This window comes from Sabethes cyaneus, chromosome 1 (genome assembly GCF_943734655.1).
Source record: "Sabethes cyaneus chromosome 1, idSabCyanKW18_F2, whole genome shotgun sequence".
Lineage (NCBI taxonomy): Eukaryota > Metazoa > Arthropoda > Insecta > Diptera > Culicidae > Sabethes > Sabethes cyaneus.
In genome coordinates this window covers 142,064,631-142,080,154 of record NC_071353.1, presented here as the reverse complement: position 1 = coordinate 142,080,154, position 15,524 = coordinate 142,064,631, and the positions used below count along the sequence as shown (strand labels likewise).

Sequence of the window (15,524 nt, the reverse complement as noted above, 5' to 3'; positions counted from 1 at the left end):
TCAATTGTAGAACCGTCGTTTCAAAAAAATATTAATATATATGTATGCCCGCATTTCAAGGTCAAGACTAAAAACTTGAGATTAGTCTAATACATTACTGACCAGGTTTTGAGCATATCCTCTCGGTTAAAAAACCCACAGGCTCAGTTTTTTAACCTTATCGAGTGGTATGTACATGTGACTCGGCCCTCATTCAGACTAATTATGTGTTTTCAACCAACTCACGAACACTTATGATGAGTTTGCAATCGTTTCTAACCAAAGTTAGACTTCATGCTAACATTTTTTCTGAATAGCTCATCAAAAAACCTTTTATTTGACCTACTAAAATGATTGGTTGGTGAAGTTGATGATTTTCGTGGTCACTCTTATTTACATCCTGAATGTCAAATAAAAAATATGGGCCTAAAATTTTCTGAAATTTGGATTGTTGTATATCTTTTCATAGGATTGGTGCACATTTATGTTAATATCAATGAAAACAGTCAGTTCCGATTGAAAATCGCTCTGTATATTTTTTACCAACATAATTTGTCGGTTCTGCACTACCTCATAATTGAAAGCTAAGCCAGCAGGATGTTGAAGCACTATTGGACTAAATCCAATAGACCGCTTACACGCACGGTACGCTGTGCCAAGCGAGCCGAAAATACGGGGATACCCGTTTTTAGTGATGCATAAAATATGAAGCATTCTTGTTCGCATAAACCACGCAGTCTGACCGTCAGAATTTGCGTCGTCTAGCGGACGGATTGATAGATGACGCGAATAACACTGGCCGGCCGACGCGACGCGCGGTACAATATTTTATCCTGACTAATGAGCAAACATCATTATCCGATACTTTTTTTGCCGAATTTCGCTTGAGAACCGATAAATTGGTGTACCATCTGTGTGAATTTGTCCACTCAGACGGAGGCCTTCTGTTCGACCAACCGGTAGAAAGGAACAAAGAAGCGAAATGCTTCGCCTATCATTGGTGGTCATTATGTTGCTGTGCCGCAAGGGTCCGCAGGCCTCTGGAAATCTCGATTGGTTGCGTAATACGACAGTCCAGGCTCATATCGTGGAAATCTTCAATCAGATCGACGATATTGATATTGTTATAGGAAACCAAGATCCGAAGGATCAAATGGATCAGATTGATCATCTAATACGGAGCGGTGGATCGAATGCTAGTGGTATTTTTCAGTGGAAACGTTTCCGTGTCTACGAGCAAACATTTTCTAAAGAAGAAGGATGTATTGGCGGACGATCTTCGGTTATCACCCCAGTCGTTACTTCGACGAATGTCACTGAAGCACTAGAGGAAGATTTTGAGGAGGTAGTCAAGTTTATCAAATGGGATCGATCATTTGAGACGTTTGCGAAGGTTTGGGACCAGAATCAGTATCAAGGCTATATAGTGTTTGCGAATATGACCAGTTTCAATAAGTCGATGAAATGCTTGCTAGACCCTGCAGCAACGTACTTTGTTGTGTTGGACAGCGAAGAACGATTCACACGGGACCAAGCTTGGGCACTGTTCCGATCCGTTTGGAGAAGTCGAGGAGTTTTTCGATTGTTTCTTTTGGATGGTTTTCGTATACATACGTACGATCCTTTTGCGAAAAACGGTAGTTCGTTTGGTTTGTTACTCGAACTGGCTGAGGTTGGATATAGACCCACAATACCTCAGGGAGACTTCAATGGATACCCGTTAAGGATCGATATGTTCTGGTCGACGTATACTGTTCCAGCCGGAAATAGCACGATCCTTTTTCAAGGAGCGGACGCCATGGTTTGTGATGTGTTCGTTGAAACTTTAAATTTCACCGGTAAATATGTCATTTTGGGATAATTTTTTCCTATTTTATCAGTAAAAACTTTCAGCTATTCATTTACCTCCGGATAAAAACAACTTTGGCAGTCTTCTACCGAATGGAACCTTTGACGGTGTAATCGGTCGTCTGATGCGTCACAAGAGCGACGTCAGTTTTGTCGGATTCTTCATTAAGGATTACTTCAGCCGTGAGATTGAGTTTACCAGTGGAGTCTATACCGACGAGCTTTGCTGTCTGGTGAAGAAAGCTAGCCGAGTACCGGAGTATCTGCTGCCGATTACCATTTTTCCTCCCGATCTGTGGGGATTGCTGTTTTTGATGGGAATTGTTTGTTCTATCGTATGGATTTTCCTGAGAACTGGGATTAGGATGCGAGCGAAAACTCGTCTGGAGCGGTACCATCTCGCAGAGCTGTTCAATCTCACCAACACCACACGGGATGCACCATTATACCGAAAGATGTTTCAAATTGGCGTCGATACCTATATCCTACTGGTTAGCGCTCCTTATCGCCGATTCACAAGATCCGGAACAGAACGTCTGTTTTTGTTTGGTTTCCTTTTGGTGAGCTTGATATTCGTTTCGATGTTCCAGTCTGGATTATCCTCCATATTCGTTAATCCTGTTTACTACAAAGACATAACCAGTCTACATCAGTTGGATGCAGCCGGAATACGTATTCCGGTTAAATACGCAGGATTCATGGACGACGTCTTCCCTGCCAACTACAGTCCGATGATGGAGTCGCTTCGTAGCAAGCTCGTTTTGCAACCGACAAGCCAGTCTTTGCTAAGTATTGTTTCTAAGACTACACATCTAGCCACAGTGACACGACGAGCCACGCTTGGTCTAGATAACGCAATCTATGTGTCCACCAAGCAGCTGTTCATGATCCCGGAATGTCCACGGTTGTACAATCTAGCTTACGTAGTCGGGTATCATTCCGTGCTGCTAGAACAGGTCAATGCCGTGCTGTTGAGTATGTTAAACGGCGGTTTGATCAACCACTGGATCGCGCAAATGAACTATAATGTTACATTGCATCACTGGGAACAGATACGAAACTCCCAGAGTTCGGACTTCAAGGTACTCACGGTAATAGATATGCAATTTCCGTTCTACCTGCTGGTTATCGGGCTGATTGTCAGCACAGCGGCGTTTGTTGCTGAGCTCATCTATTTTAAATTCATGAATTAGAAATAAATGTGCGCGGTACAGTTTTACAGTTTGATAGTTTGGGAAATCGGCTTGGAATGTGTTCAGACATGCTTTGCATGCAACGAGGAGGAATCTGGAAACAGATAACGTAACTTTTGGGTTTGTAGGGCGCATATCTCCTCTGAACCTAGATTTTCTGCATCATCTTGTTCTCTCGGGATAACAACAAACGTAAAACTTTGAGGGAGAGACACTTGTGCCGTTTGTTGAGACAGGTATTGATAAGATATGATGACTAGCATAATTTCTACCAGAGTCACGTTCACAGTGCTTTCATATCCATTTACTTCTTTTTATCGGCACTCCGCCTACTAGTGTTACAATGACGTCATCTACAAAAACAACGATCTCTATACCGTTTAGAGCAAGTTCTGCATTCCCTTTAATCGTTTTGAACTTTAAATGGAACCTTTTCTCTCTGTCCGAAGAACGACCTTCGTTAATTTATTTTCCACATCATTTTAGCTTCCCAGATAACACAATATCGTAATGGAAAGTTTACAATAAATCGTATGCATGTTAATTTTACATTGAAATTGTATAATGATTAGTAGAATACGTCAAATATCAAAACAAAGTGAACAATAAGTTGTTTTGCAGTCGTGCGTGTCCTCATATACAGATCATGACTGTGAATTATAGAGTAGAATTGATGATTGCAATATTAAGTTATATCTCAATCATATATTCTGGAGTATTAAGTTGCGTGTTCTAAAAACCGCGTAAGATAGAATTACAAATGATTGTCAAAATTTTCGTACGTATCACAGACAAACTTATATGTTCTTACGTGGTGTGCAATATAACTTTTTCGTTCAGATATGAATGATGTCGTATTTCTCAATTGTAATCGAGATATACAAACCAAATTGTATACTGGGTTGTTCAAAAATTCCTCGACTGTTGCTTTTAAAGCTACGTTGGGCTTGGGATATTACACTTCTACACCTCTTGAACTTAATTGGCCTAATGTCTTATGACAAGGCCTGCGCAGTATAATTTCTCCATCTGTTTCGGTTCATGGCAACTGATCTCCAGTTCCGCGGGCACCCAGTGCTCGCCAGATCTCGCTCCACCTGGTCTTGCCACCTCGCTCGCTGTGCCTCTCTTCGTCTTGTTCCTACCGGATTTGATGCGAGAACCATTTTTGCAGGAAAGGCAGTTGTCCTGCTCAACGTTTCCGTCCAGCTTTAACCACTTTCTGAATACTTGGTTCGCCGTAGAGACGCGTGAGCTCGTGGTTCATTCTTCGCCTCCATACACCGTTCTCTTGCACTCCGCCAAAGATGGTTCTTAGCACCCGCCGTTCGCAAACTCCGAGTGCTCGTAGGTCCTCTTCTAGTAGTGTCCACGTTTCGTGCCCGTAGAGGACAACCGGTCTAATTAGCGTTTTGTACAGTGTGCCCTTTGTACGGGGGCTCAAATTGTTCGACCGCAAGTGTTTGTGGAGTCCGTAGTAGGCCCGACTTCCACTGATAATACGTCTTTTAATCTCATGGCTGGTATTGTTGTCCTCTGTTGCCAGTGACCCAAGGTATACGAACTCGTCGACTACCTCGAACTCATCCCCGTCGATTACCACGGTACTACCCAAGCGAGCCTTGTCGCGCTCGGTTCCGCCCGCCAGCATATACTTCGTTCTAGACATATTTATCTTCAATCCAATCTTCTCTGCTTCGCGTTTCAGTCTGGTGTACTGATCTTCCACCGCCTCATATGTTCTGCCGACAGCATCCACGTCGTCAGCAAAGCAGATAAATTGACTGGATTTATTGAAAATCGTGCCCCGCATTTCGATCGCCGCTTGCCTTATAACACCTTCAAGCGCAATGTTGAATAGCAGGCAGGAAAGACCATCTCCTTGTCGAAGACCCCTGCGAGATTCGAATGGGTCCGGCAATCTACCCGAGATTCTCACACAGCACTGGATCCCATCCTCGTAGCCATGATGAGTCTAGTAAGCTTACCCGGAAAGCTGTTTTCGTCTAAAATTTTCCACTCTCTTGTCGGTTTACGCTATCATATGCGGCTTTGAAATCGATGAACAGGTGGTGCGTGGGGACTCGGAATTCGCGGCACTTCTGGAGGATCTGCCGCAGGGTGAAGATTTGGTCTGTTGTAGACCGACCCTCCATGAAGCCGGCCTGGTAACTTCCCACAAATCTATTGGCTATTGGCGATAGTCGATGAAAGAGGACTTGGGACAGCACTTTGCAGGCTGTATTCAGGATAGTGATGGCTCGGTAGTTCTCACAATCCAGCTTATCACCTTTCTTGTAGATAGGGCAGATAACCCCGTCTTTCCACTCCTCCGGTAGTCGTTCCATATCCCAAATCTTGACAATCAGTTGATGCAGACAGCCGGCCAACTTGTCCGGGCCCGTTTTAATAAGTTCCGCTGCAATGCCATCCTTTCCCGCTGCTTTGTTGTTCTTCAGCCGCTGGATGGCTTCTGTAACTTCCCTTATCGATGGGGGTGGCACATTTTCGTCGCTTGCTGCACCAATGTAGTCACTTCCTCCGCTATCATGGTCTTCCGCCTGCACGCCATTCAGGTGTTCATCGTAGTGCTGCTTCCACCTTTCGATCACCGCACGGTCGTGCATCAAGATACCTCCATCTTTATCTCTGCACATTTCGGTTCGCGGCACGAAGCCTTTGCGAGATCCGTTGAGTCTCTGATAGAACTTCCGTGTGTCGTGAAAGCGGTACAGCTGTTCGAGTTCTTCGCACTCCTTCTCCTCTTGGTGGCGCTTCTTTTCCTTTAAGAGTCGGGTTTGCTGCCTCCGCTTCTGTTTGTATCGCTCCACATTCTGACGGGTGGCTCTACGCAGCATTTGTACCCGCGCTGCGTTCTTCTCAGCCAATATCTGCCGGCATTCCTCGTCAAACCATTCGTTACGTCGATTCGGTGCCACACTGCCTAGGACGTTCTCCGCTACGCTGTTAATGGCTGTTTTCACGGCATTCCAACAGTCCTCAAGAGGGGCTTCATCCAGCGCACCCTCTTCCGGCAGCGCGGTTTCTAGAGATAACGCGTAGTTTTCGGCGACCTCCGGTTGCTTCAGTCGCGCTGGATTAACCGTGGCGGGCGGCGGTATCGTATGTTGTTCACAACAGATAGTTTTTGACGTATCCTTACCATCACTAGATAGTGATCCGAATCAATGTTAGCGCCCGGATAGGTTCTGACGTCGATAATGTCTGAAAAGTGCCGACCATCTATCAGAACGTGGTCGATTTGTGATTCTGTCTGGTTGTATGATCTCCAGGTGTACCGATGGTAGAGGTTATGCTGGAAGAAGGTACTACGTATGGCCATGTTCTTGGAGGCGGCGAAGTCGACAAGTCTTAGGCCGTTTTCGTTCGTTTGCGGGTGGGCGCTGAACCGTCCTATCACCGGTTTGAATACCTCCTCCTGACCAACCTGAGCATTACAGTCCCCGATGATAATTTTGACATCATGTCTTGGGTCATGTCTTAACACCGCGGTTAACCTAGACCATTTTGATGTCCTTGCTTGGGAAGTACGCCAGAAAGTGTGACAAAGCCCCCTCGTGCCAACAGATTTCTTACGAACGCGAATAAACCTAGTCCAATTTGATGTCTGTGTTAGGGAAGTGTGCCAGAAAAAATGACAGGTTCGTTGTCCCAACAGATCGCAAATTCTTTACTGCGAGACGATTAAACCTCGGCGAATTTGATATCTGTGTTGGAAAAATGTGCTACAGCTGTAGTGTTCGGTTATAATACGACTCTGTATGAATACGCATGCTTGCCGATGCCGTTTCATTAGAAGTGTAGTGCAAAGATGTGCTGTTGATATAATAGGATTGAATTGGTAAAATCCCTTCAACGAACGTGGGGAACCATGGGTAATAAAAACATTCTTTAATTTCTGTAAGGTAGCAGGAAAGCAATAGTTTGTGTTCTTGATTTTGTTAAATTGTTTTCAAATGCACAATATTTTGAGAATTGAACGTATGCAATGTTACTACTTTGATAAATGTTACATACAACGCATGTAGCATGTATATATGTTGCATATAGCATGTATACATGAAGAATCGAATGATTACAAACATGAATACATGCTACTATCACTACAAAGATACTTACGTAGTCCTGCGTCACCTATATATGCGGTCGTGTCTTGTACACAACCCCTCTGATTTTTTTTATTAAAGGAGAGGAGCGTTTGGTACGATTCTTAATTCTTAATCTGCACATTCGGGGGTTGATCGGCCACCACCCGATCACCCGCTTCTGCATCTCGCCCATTACTATAAAAGCTGTGCCTAGCTCGTGTGTATTGCCACAGCTATGGTAGATGGTATGACCATCTCTATACGTACGTACCATCGTTCCTTTCCAGCATACCTCCTGCAGCGCTGCAATGTCGAACTTGCGGCTCTTCACTTCTTTAGAAAGCACGTGGGTACTTCCGAGGAAATTTAGAGACCGACAGTTCCATGTTCCTAATTTCCAATCGTTAGTCCGTTTTCGTCGCCTGGGTCTTTGCCGATTGTTCCGATTAGAGTTATTATTATTACTTACGCAGTCCATTGCTTTGGTTGTTTTAGTGGTTCAGGCTTGCAAAGCCCGCAACCAACCCCACAGTATCGCCGGAGGGCCAACGTAGCTCGAAGGAGCCCTCCTCTCCTGTCAGCATACGACCTTGGTTTCCACCGGGGTTGGTTACCCGATCTTCACCGAGGTTGCTCGTATCCCGGCTGGTACCACGAGGAGGTAGGGGTAGGAGTTGCTAGGTAAGAGGCAGTGAACCACTGTGGGGTCTATTTTATGAACAGTGCACAAGGCACCGATGGTACGCATTACCAAGCCGTTTACCAGCCTTCTACACCTCTACTTCTTCTTATTTATGTTTAAGCAAAAACATTCCATCAAGAAGACTGGCAACTCTGCCCAAATCCGAGAGACACTAACAGCAATACTATCTGCCGAGTTAAAGTTGAACTAATACACACTAGTGTGTAAATCAAAATATGGATGCAAAGTAAATTGATATATACCAGGTATATGACAATGCGAGCTGTCATATACACTTTGCACTAACACATCTACACTAGTTCTGAGATTTCGAGCATTTTGTATGGAAAATTAGTTAATTTTTTAAAAAAATCGTTGGATACGCAAGATTTGTCTTTTTTTTCTTACAGCTTTTATGTTTATGCTTAGAACATTATTTCTAGTATGTATTTTCATGAATACAATGAAGTGCAACATTCCAAATTGCAAGCGGAAATTTTTTCGTCAAAGCGGTATCAAGATGTCTCAAAGAAATGTCGTTATATCGCTTTCCTACAAGTAGTAAAACAAAAAAGATTTTTTTTAAAATGCTCGGACATGATTGTTCAATAAGCAGCATGAGCAACATTGTTAACCGCCCGCGATATTTTTCGTCTGATTTCTGGTAAGCTTTTAAAGTGTTAATTATCTTCTAAGACCGTTTTGTAGCAATCTAAGATTACTTTTTATGGTTTTCTACGTAGTGTTGAGACGGGTAAATTTATGATAAAAAGGTATCATCTTGGAACAGTGACTTCAACTTAAGGATTTGCAAGCAGTAGCACAAGCATCTATTCGAATAAAACTATTTTTTAAAAGAAGACATCAAAGGCAGATATTCAAGAGCATCATGCAAGCAAAATGTTGGATGGAACGTGTTTTAATTCAAGCAACCGTATACCGCATTGATCGTGAAGTATTACATTAACATTAATTCATTTTTCAATTGCACATCGAAATAGTTAGTCACCCATGTTCTCAAATTTTTTACGCATAATAAAGAAGGCTACAAGTGCAAATGACTTTAAAATATATTCCTTACATTTCATTGTAAATGTTCAAATATTTCTCTGGAATAATATAGCTGCATTCATTAATTACAATTAATTTAGTTTTAATTTTCATGCAAGTTCCACCATATTTCAGAACTATTTCTTCTTCTTTCTACACACACTAATGCAACCCTCGATGGTCACATACCTGGTATATATCAATTTACTTTGATATGGATGTACACAAACACGTACGCAATGCGTTGCCACGCTCGCACACTTCTTTTCCCACAAATCCATGTAAACACAGCTTCAACTTTTGTCGGGAGGGGTGCGCGTTGCTTCTGTTGCTTGTCATTTGTATGGGCGCGAGGAAGAGACGCCAGTCTTCTTGATGGGATGTTTTTGATTTAAGGCAACAGATCGATTATCACCTCCAAATCACACGATCTTTCTATTCTTCTGCCACTTCTAACACGGGCTACGCTGACATCCTTGTCGATTCAACAAGTCCGGGATCAACGCATGCGGGGTTAGTCAACAGCCCGTCACCTTGCTTCAAACCATCCGATGAAACGAATGAGTCTAACATCCCATTCACTGTGCTGATATTTGATGTGGAATGTCAAACAGCACGAAACAATCACATCAATTTAGTTAGAAAACCTTGCCGAAGACTGATTTGCCACAGCTTATTTCGCTTAACTAAATCATTTGCAGCTTCAAAATCTACCATAGAAAGGGTGCATTTACAAGTTAAAAACTTCAAATTTATGGGTTCTATGGTGTAAGTTAAATACTTGTCAATGTCCGTTGTAAAGGACAGCCTATAAAAACTCCAGTGCTACTCGTCAAAATCGGTCTGCGGAATGCGGGGGATGGTTTTGTATACCAAGTTCCTTTATTCAAAACACCGATTCATTGCTCCATACCCTTAGGATGATTCAATGGATTGCACAGCACAACGCAACTTTCAATAGCTCGATGGGTATATCATGGTTTCCAGCTGTCTCCGCGTTCTTCATTTCTTTCACAGCTTTCTTCACACCGTCACAAGTTGGTGTGTCCGCAATTTGACCATCATCCTCAATCTCTATCCTGCACATTTAAACGACTCCATTTCCTTCACCGTTCATCGTACAGTTGTTCGTACGGTCGGTCGTGCGTATCCGTAGTTGGAACATTGTTCTGAAAGTATGCCTTATTAAGTCATGAGCCTTCGGCGGGTCTTTTCTGTTGTAGGCACATAGTTGTGACGCTTCCGTGGTCTCTTGATAATGGAATTTCTGCTAATGAAGTTTGGTGATCCCATATTAGCTGTCTCTTATTTGCAACTAGATCCCGCTGATCTGGCTGGTCTGATGGCAGAACAGTGAGTTTTTTGAAACTCATGAAATCTGACAGCGATGCCAGAGGTCCCACGTTGCCAACAAACTACATATGGCGTTACAGTACCGGGAACTCTCGTCATTTCCTAGTGGCGATCCAGGGTTGCCAAGGATGCCAAGCTGCAAAAAATTTAAGACATCTTAAAAGGTTCTGAATCGTACAAAATTATCAAAACTCGTTGTCGTCAGCAGCCTATAGCCGGGAAGGCTCGTGCTGTTTCTAGCAGTCGTTTTTATTCAACTCGATCTTTGGCCACTCGTCAATTTCCCAGTCGTCTCAGAGGTCGCAAATTACGCAAATCGCACGACCTGGTCGAGCCATCTTGCATGTTGAGCCCGCCTGTTCCTGGTGTCGTTGGGGTTGTTGAAGAAAACTGTTTTCCCTGCACTGTCGTTTGGCATCTTTACGACGTAAACGGTCCACCGTAGCCTACGGATTTTCGCCAGATGTACAATGGGAATTTCTCCAAGCAGTTCCTGTAGCTCATGGTTCATACGCTTCCGCTTTCCATTTTCAGTTTGTACTCCGCCGAATGTATAGTCTGCCGCACCTTCCGCTCGAATACAGCGAGCGCGCGAGTGTCCTACGTGAGCAGCGTCACAACTTCAAATCCATAAAGAACGACCAGTCTAATAAGGGTTTTGTTCATTGTCAGCTTCGTATGGCGGCGTATGCTTTTTGATCGCAGCGTTTTGAGAAGGGGAAAAATCAGAGGGGTTGTGTACAAGACACGACCGCATATATAGGTGACGCAGGACTACGTAAGTCTCTTTGTAGTGATAGTAGCATGTATTCATGCTTATAATCATTCGATTCCTCATGTATACATGCTATATGCAACATATATACATGCTATGTTGTATGTCACATTTATCAAAGTAGTAACATTGCATACGTTCAATTCTCAAAAGATTTCAGAGTTATTTCTATGTGCATTTAAAAATAATTTAACAAATTCAAGAACACAAACTATTGCTTTCCTGCTACCTTACTGAAATTAAAGATTGTTTTTATTACCCATGGTTCCCCACGTTGAAGGGATTTTACCTATTCAATCCTATTTTATCAACAGCACATCTTTTCACTACACTTCTAATGAAACGACAAGAATGCGTATTCATACAGAGTCATATCATAACCGAACACTACAGCTGTAGCACATTTTTCCAACACAGATATCAAATTTGCCTAGGTTTAATCGTCTCGCAGTAAAGAATTTGCGATTTGTTGAGACTACCAACTTGTGTCATTTTTTCTGTCACACTTCCCTAACACAGACATCATATTGGACTAGGTTTAATCGCGTTCGTGAGAAATCTGTTGGCACGAGGGGGTTTTGTCACTCTTTCTGGCCTACTTCCCAAGCAAGGACATCAAAATGGTCTAGGTTTAACCGCGGTGTTGAGAAATCTTGTTGAAATAAGGAAACTTTGTCACTTGTTTTGGCTTACTTCCCAAGCACAGATATCAAATTGGTATAGGTTTAGATCATCGTAAAGAATCTTACAACCAATCACGAAGCAAGAATTCTGGTAAAACATAGGTTCATTATTTTCAATTTTTCAATAGTTCAACATCAAGAATCCATACTTTTCTTCATTTGGGTCAATTCTTAGAAGATTTTCCGATCGATTGGTGTAAGAATATTGAAAATCGATCGGAAAACCGCTGAGCTATTAGCGCTCAAAACCTTTCATTTTTCGTGACGCTCGCATTTTTTGATTTTTTGGAATGAGACCCTATCTCAAAACTTGCCGTAAGACGTAGTCCTACGTCAAAAAAGTCCGATTTATCGCTTGAATGCGCCGCTGGATCTCCTCACTAGTGTTGTTATCCACGGTCACCAGCGATCTCAAATACACGAACTCATCTACCACTTCTAGTTCATCAACAGTTACCTCCGTGGGAGGCATGCGTCTGTTTTCTTTAAGCCTTTCATGCATTTAGTCTTCGACGCATTTAATTTTAACCCAATTCTCCAACACTCCGCTTTCAGTTTGGCGTAGATTGACTTCGCTGTCGTAAAGTTCCTGGCTATCAAAGTCATTTGCAAAGCCTAGGAATTGGCTACCCTTGCTAAAAATCGTGGCTCTCGTTTCGATGCTCGCTCGTCGGATTACCCCCTTATCTCAACTCTCGCTGCGTCTCGAAAGGACTTGAGCGTGTCCCCGAACGAGATGCACACAAAAACACATCCCTCGATCCAGTGTAACTCTGATTAGTCGCGTCAGTTTAATCGGAAAGCCGTATGTGTGCGTTATCTGCCATATCTGGTCTCGATCGACTGTATCGAATGCTGCTTTGAAATCAATAAAAATGTGATGAGTGGGCACGTTGTACTCCCGATATTTCTGTCGGATGGTAAAAATCTGGTCCGTAGTTGCGCGAGCCCCATGAAGCCCGGCTGGTAATTCGCTATGAAATCCGGTGCAATATTAGTGACAGCCGGCGTAACAGGTTTTGGGAGAGTACCTTTTAGGCGGCGTTTACCAGCGTTATGTCGCTATAGTTGCACCAGTCCTGCCTATCACCCTTTTTGCAGATGGAACAAACTACTCCTTCCACCAATTCTTCCGGTAGTTTTTCTATCTCACGAAGCTTGGAAATAACCCACTAGAGAGCCATTGTCCAAAGTTGGCGGTTTCACAGCTTGACCATCATCCTCAATCATTATCCTGTTTATTTAGACAGCTTCATGTTGATTTGATTAAGCTATTCAAAATCCATTCCAATCCAACTGGCAGCGGATTTTAAGTGATACAGGGCTTTATAAAAAAGACAAATCAATAATTTTTTGTTTTATAATTAATTTTTCTGGCAAACATTATATTTTCATATCTACTGTTTCTCGGTAAATTTTTGACGCACTTCTATTTGTACCAATTGTAGGCCAATAACAGGAACAATTTATTTTCTTCATTCTAAACACAACCCTTAATTTATGTACGGCAATTGGTAGTTCGGCCTCGTGTATAACATTTCAACCACAAAAACAGCCGTACTGATTCCAAGCCCTATTACTAGTATGTAAAATGGAAATTGCAAATCCAGTACCGTTAAAACCTTTAGCCCTGGCTCTTCGTAATTTCTCGCTTCTTCCCTATATTGCAATGTGACATTAAAATTCATAACACTAATCCAGTGATTGATCAGACCGCCATCCAACAGCCGTAACAGAAAATCGTTGATTCGATCAAGCAGAACGGAATGCCGGGAAACTACATAAGCCAGATTGTACATGCGGGGACATTCCGGAATCATAAACAATTGCTTGGTCGTCAGATAGATGGCATTGTCGAGAGACAGTGTGGTTTTTCGGGTTACAGTCGCAATTGTACCCAACCGAGCTACATACGCCAACATCGATTCGTTGATCTGCTTCAGCTCCATTTTGTTCCGTAACGACTCCATCATGTTGCTGTAATTTGCTGGAAAAACATCGTCCATAAAACCTTGATACTTGACCGGTATTCTGAAACCCGCCTGATCCAACTGTTGGAGACTGCTGATATCTTTGTAGTATACTGGGTTTACAAACACTGAAGCGAGGCCCGACTGAAACAGCGAAACAATCACTAAGCTCACCATTAGAATTCCAAAAAGAAAAAGCCTCTCGATCCCGGAACGAGTAAACCGAAGATAGGTTGCACTCAACAGAAGGAGGTACGAGTCAACGCAAATCTGAACAAGCTTCCGATACAGAGGCGCGTCGCGAATCTCATCGGAAAGGTTAAACAAATAGGCGAAACGATACGTTTGCCACCACTTGGAGCGGGACCGCAGCATCGTTTGTATTGCCGCTCGAAGAACCATCCAAACCAAGCCGCAGAACAACCCGGCCAGCACGAGCAGGCTCCAGAGCTCTGGCGGAAAAATTGTGATAGGCACCAGATATTCCGGGATACGGCTGGACTTCTTCACCAGGCAGCACATTTCGTCAGCGTACACCCCGCTGGTGAATTCTATATCACGCGTGAAGTAATCCTTCACGAAAAATCCCACGAACGAAACGTCACTTTCACGCCTCACAAGCCGCCCAATCGCTCCGTTGTAAGTGCCGTTCGCTAAGCGAACGCCGAAGTTGTCCTTATCGATGGGGAGACGGATTGCTAAAATAATAATTAATCATTTTGAGTAGGTAACTAAGTATCTTTTAGTAGGATCTTACGCGTAAAATTGAATCGTTTTGCAAAGACCCAACTAACGACGACATCTGGACCGGACAAGTCCCGCTTGGCGCCGGTTCCACTGGTAATTGTGTCACTGTATGTCGATTTAAATATATCGATTCGTAACGGGAAACGATTGAAGTTTCGTTCCGGTACCTGAGGAATGTCGGCAACACTCCTAAGATCCACCAGATATCCATGAGTTGAGTTCTTCATCAAAAAAGGGTTAAATACCAGTAACTGTTCGTTTGTCAGTACAAAGCATCGAAAGACACCTTCTCGGTTCCAAATAGACTTTAGTAGCGGTTCTAATTCATTCATTTCAGATCCTTTCGAATCCAGTACGATCAGATATGTGCCGACCGGGTCTAACAAGCATCTCATTAGAGCGGCAAACGAGCTCAAATCGGTGTACAAAACATATCCATAGTATTGGTTCTGCAACCAAATTTTTCCAAATGCCTGGTACGATTGGTCCCATCGGATGAATTTGTCCTCTTCCTCGTAAAAATCATCCATTGTTTCATCGAAATATGGCTGTTTAGCTAAACTTGCTGAAAACGGTGTCCCACCATCTACGCATCCATCTTCTGCGGAGAAATTAGACCCATAAATACGAAAGGTTTTCCGCTGCACGAATCCTTCACGCATTAGATAATCAATCTGCTCCGTTTGGTCGGTTTCTGAACCGTTAAAAATGATATCGATATGATCAATTTGATCAAAGATGGTGTTGATAACCCTTTTGATTGTATCGTTGGTCAGCCAGGTTGGATAACTGCAGTCGCTTTTTGGTACAAAAGCTAGTATTATTAATGGGCTGGCGAGGCACGATTTTAGGAACATGTTTGAAGCAGGTAAAGGTTGCCACAAAACTGCAAAAGGCTCGTTAGCACTCCATTCATCGAAAGTTGTTTTTCCCTATAAAATCAATCACTGGTATCTGATGCTTGTTAGAAAATTAACGGCAGTATAGGCTTGATTGGGGCGTCAAGCATGAAGAACTCGTCTTCACTTTCGGTGGTGTTGATTCGAAATTCGGGAAGTGCTTTATTTGCATAGATGTCGAATACTAATAAAGTAACACTTCCGCCGTGATAAAATATGCATGCCAACATCATACA

General features: G+C 43.0%; 2 protein-coding genes across 2 annotated transcripts; one reads left to right on the top strand and one right to left on the bottom strand.

Annotated features, from left to right (window-relative positions):
• The first annotated feature begins 961 nt into the window (after window positions 1-961).
• LOC128746319 (uncharacterized) lies at window positions 962-3,020 on the top strand. The gene is made up of 2 exons (XM_053843368.1): window positions 962-1,817; window positions 1,873-3,020. The coding sequence occupies exons 1-2, from the start codon at window positions 962-964 to the stop codon at window positions 3,018-3,020; spliced, it is 2,004 nt and encodes a 667-aa protein (XP_053699343.1).
• A 10,145-nt stretch (window positions 3,021-13,165) lies between these two features.
• On the bottom strand, window positions 13,166-15,246 carry LOC128746318 (uncharacterized). Its single transcript, XM_053843367.1, has 2 exons — window positions 14,400-15,246; window positions 13,166-14,340 (listed from the first exon to the last, which is right to left on the bottom strand). Exons 1-2 carry the CDS (start codon window positions 15,244-15,246, stop codon window positions 13,166-13,168), a joined length of 2,022 nt encoding a protein of 673 aa, XP_053699342.1.
• Window positions 15,247-15,524: the final 278 nt, after the last annotated feature.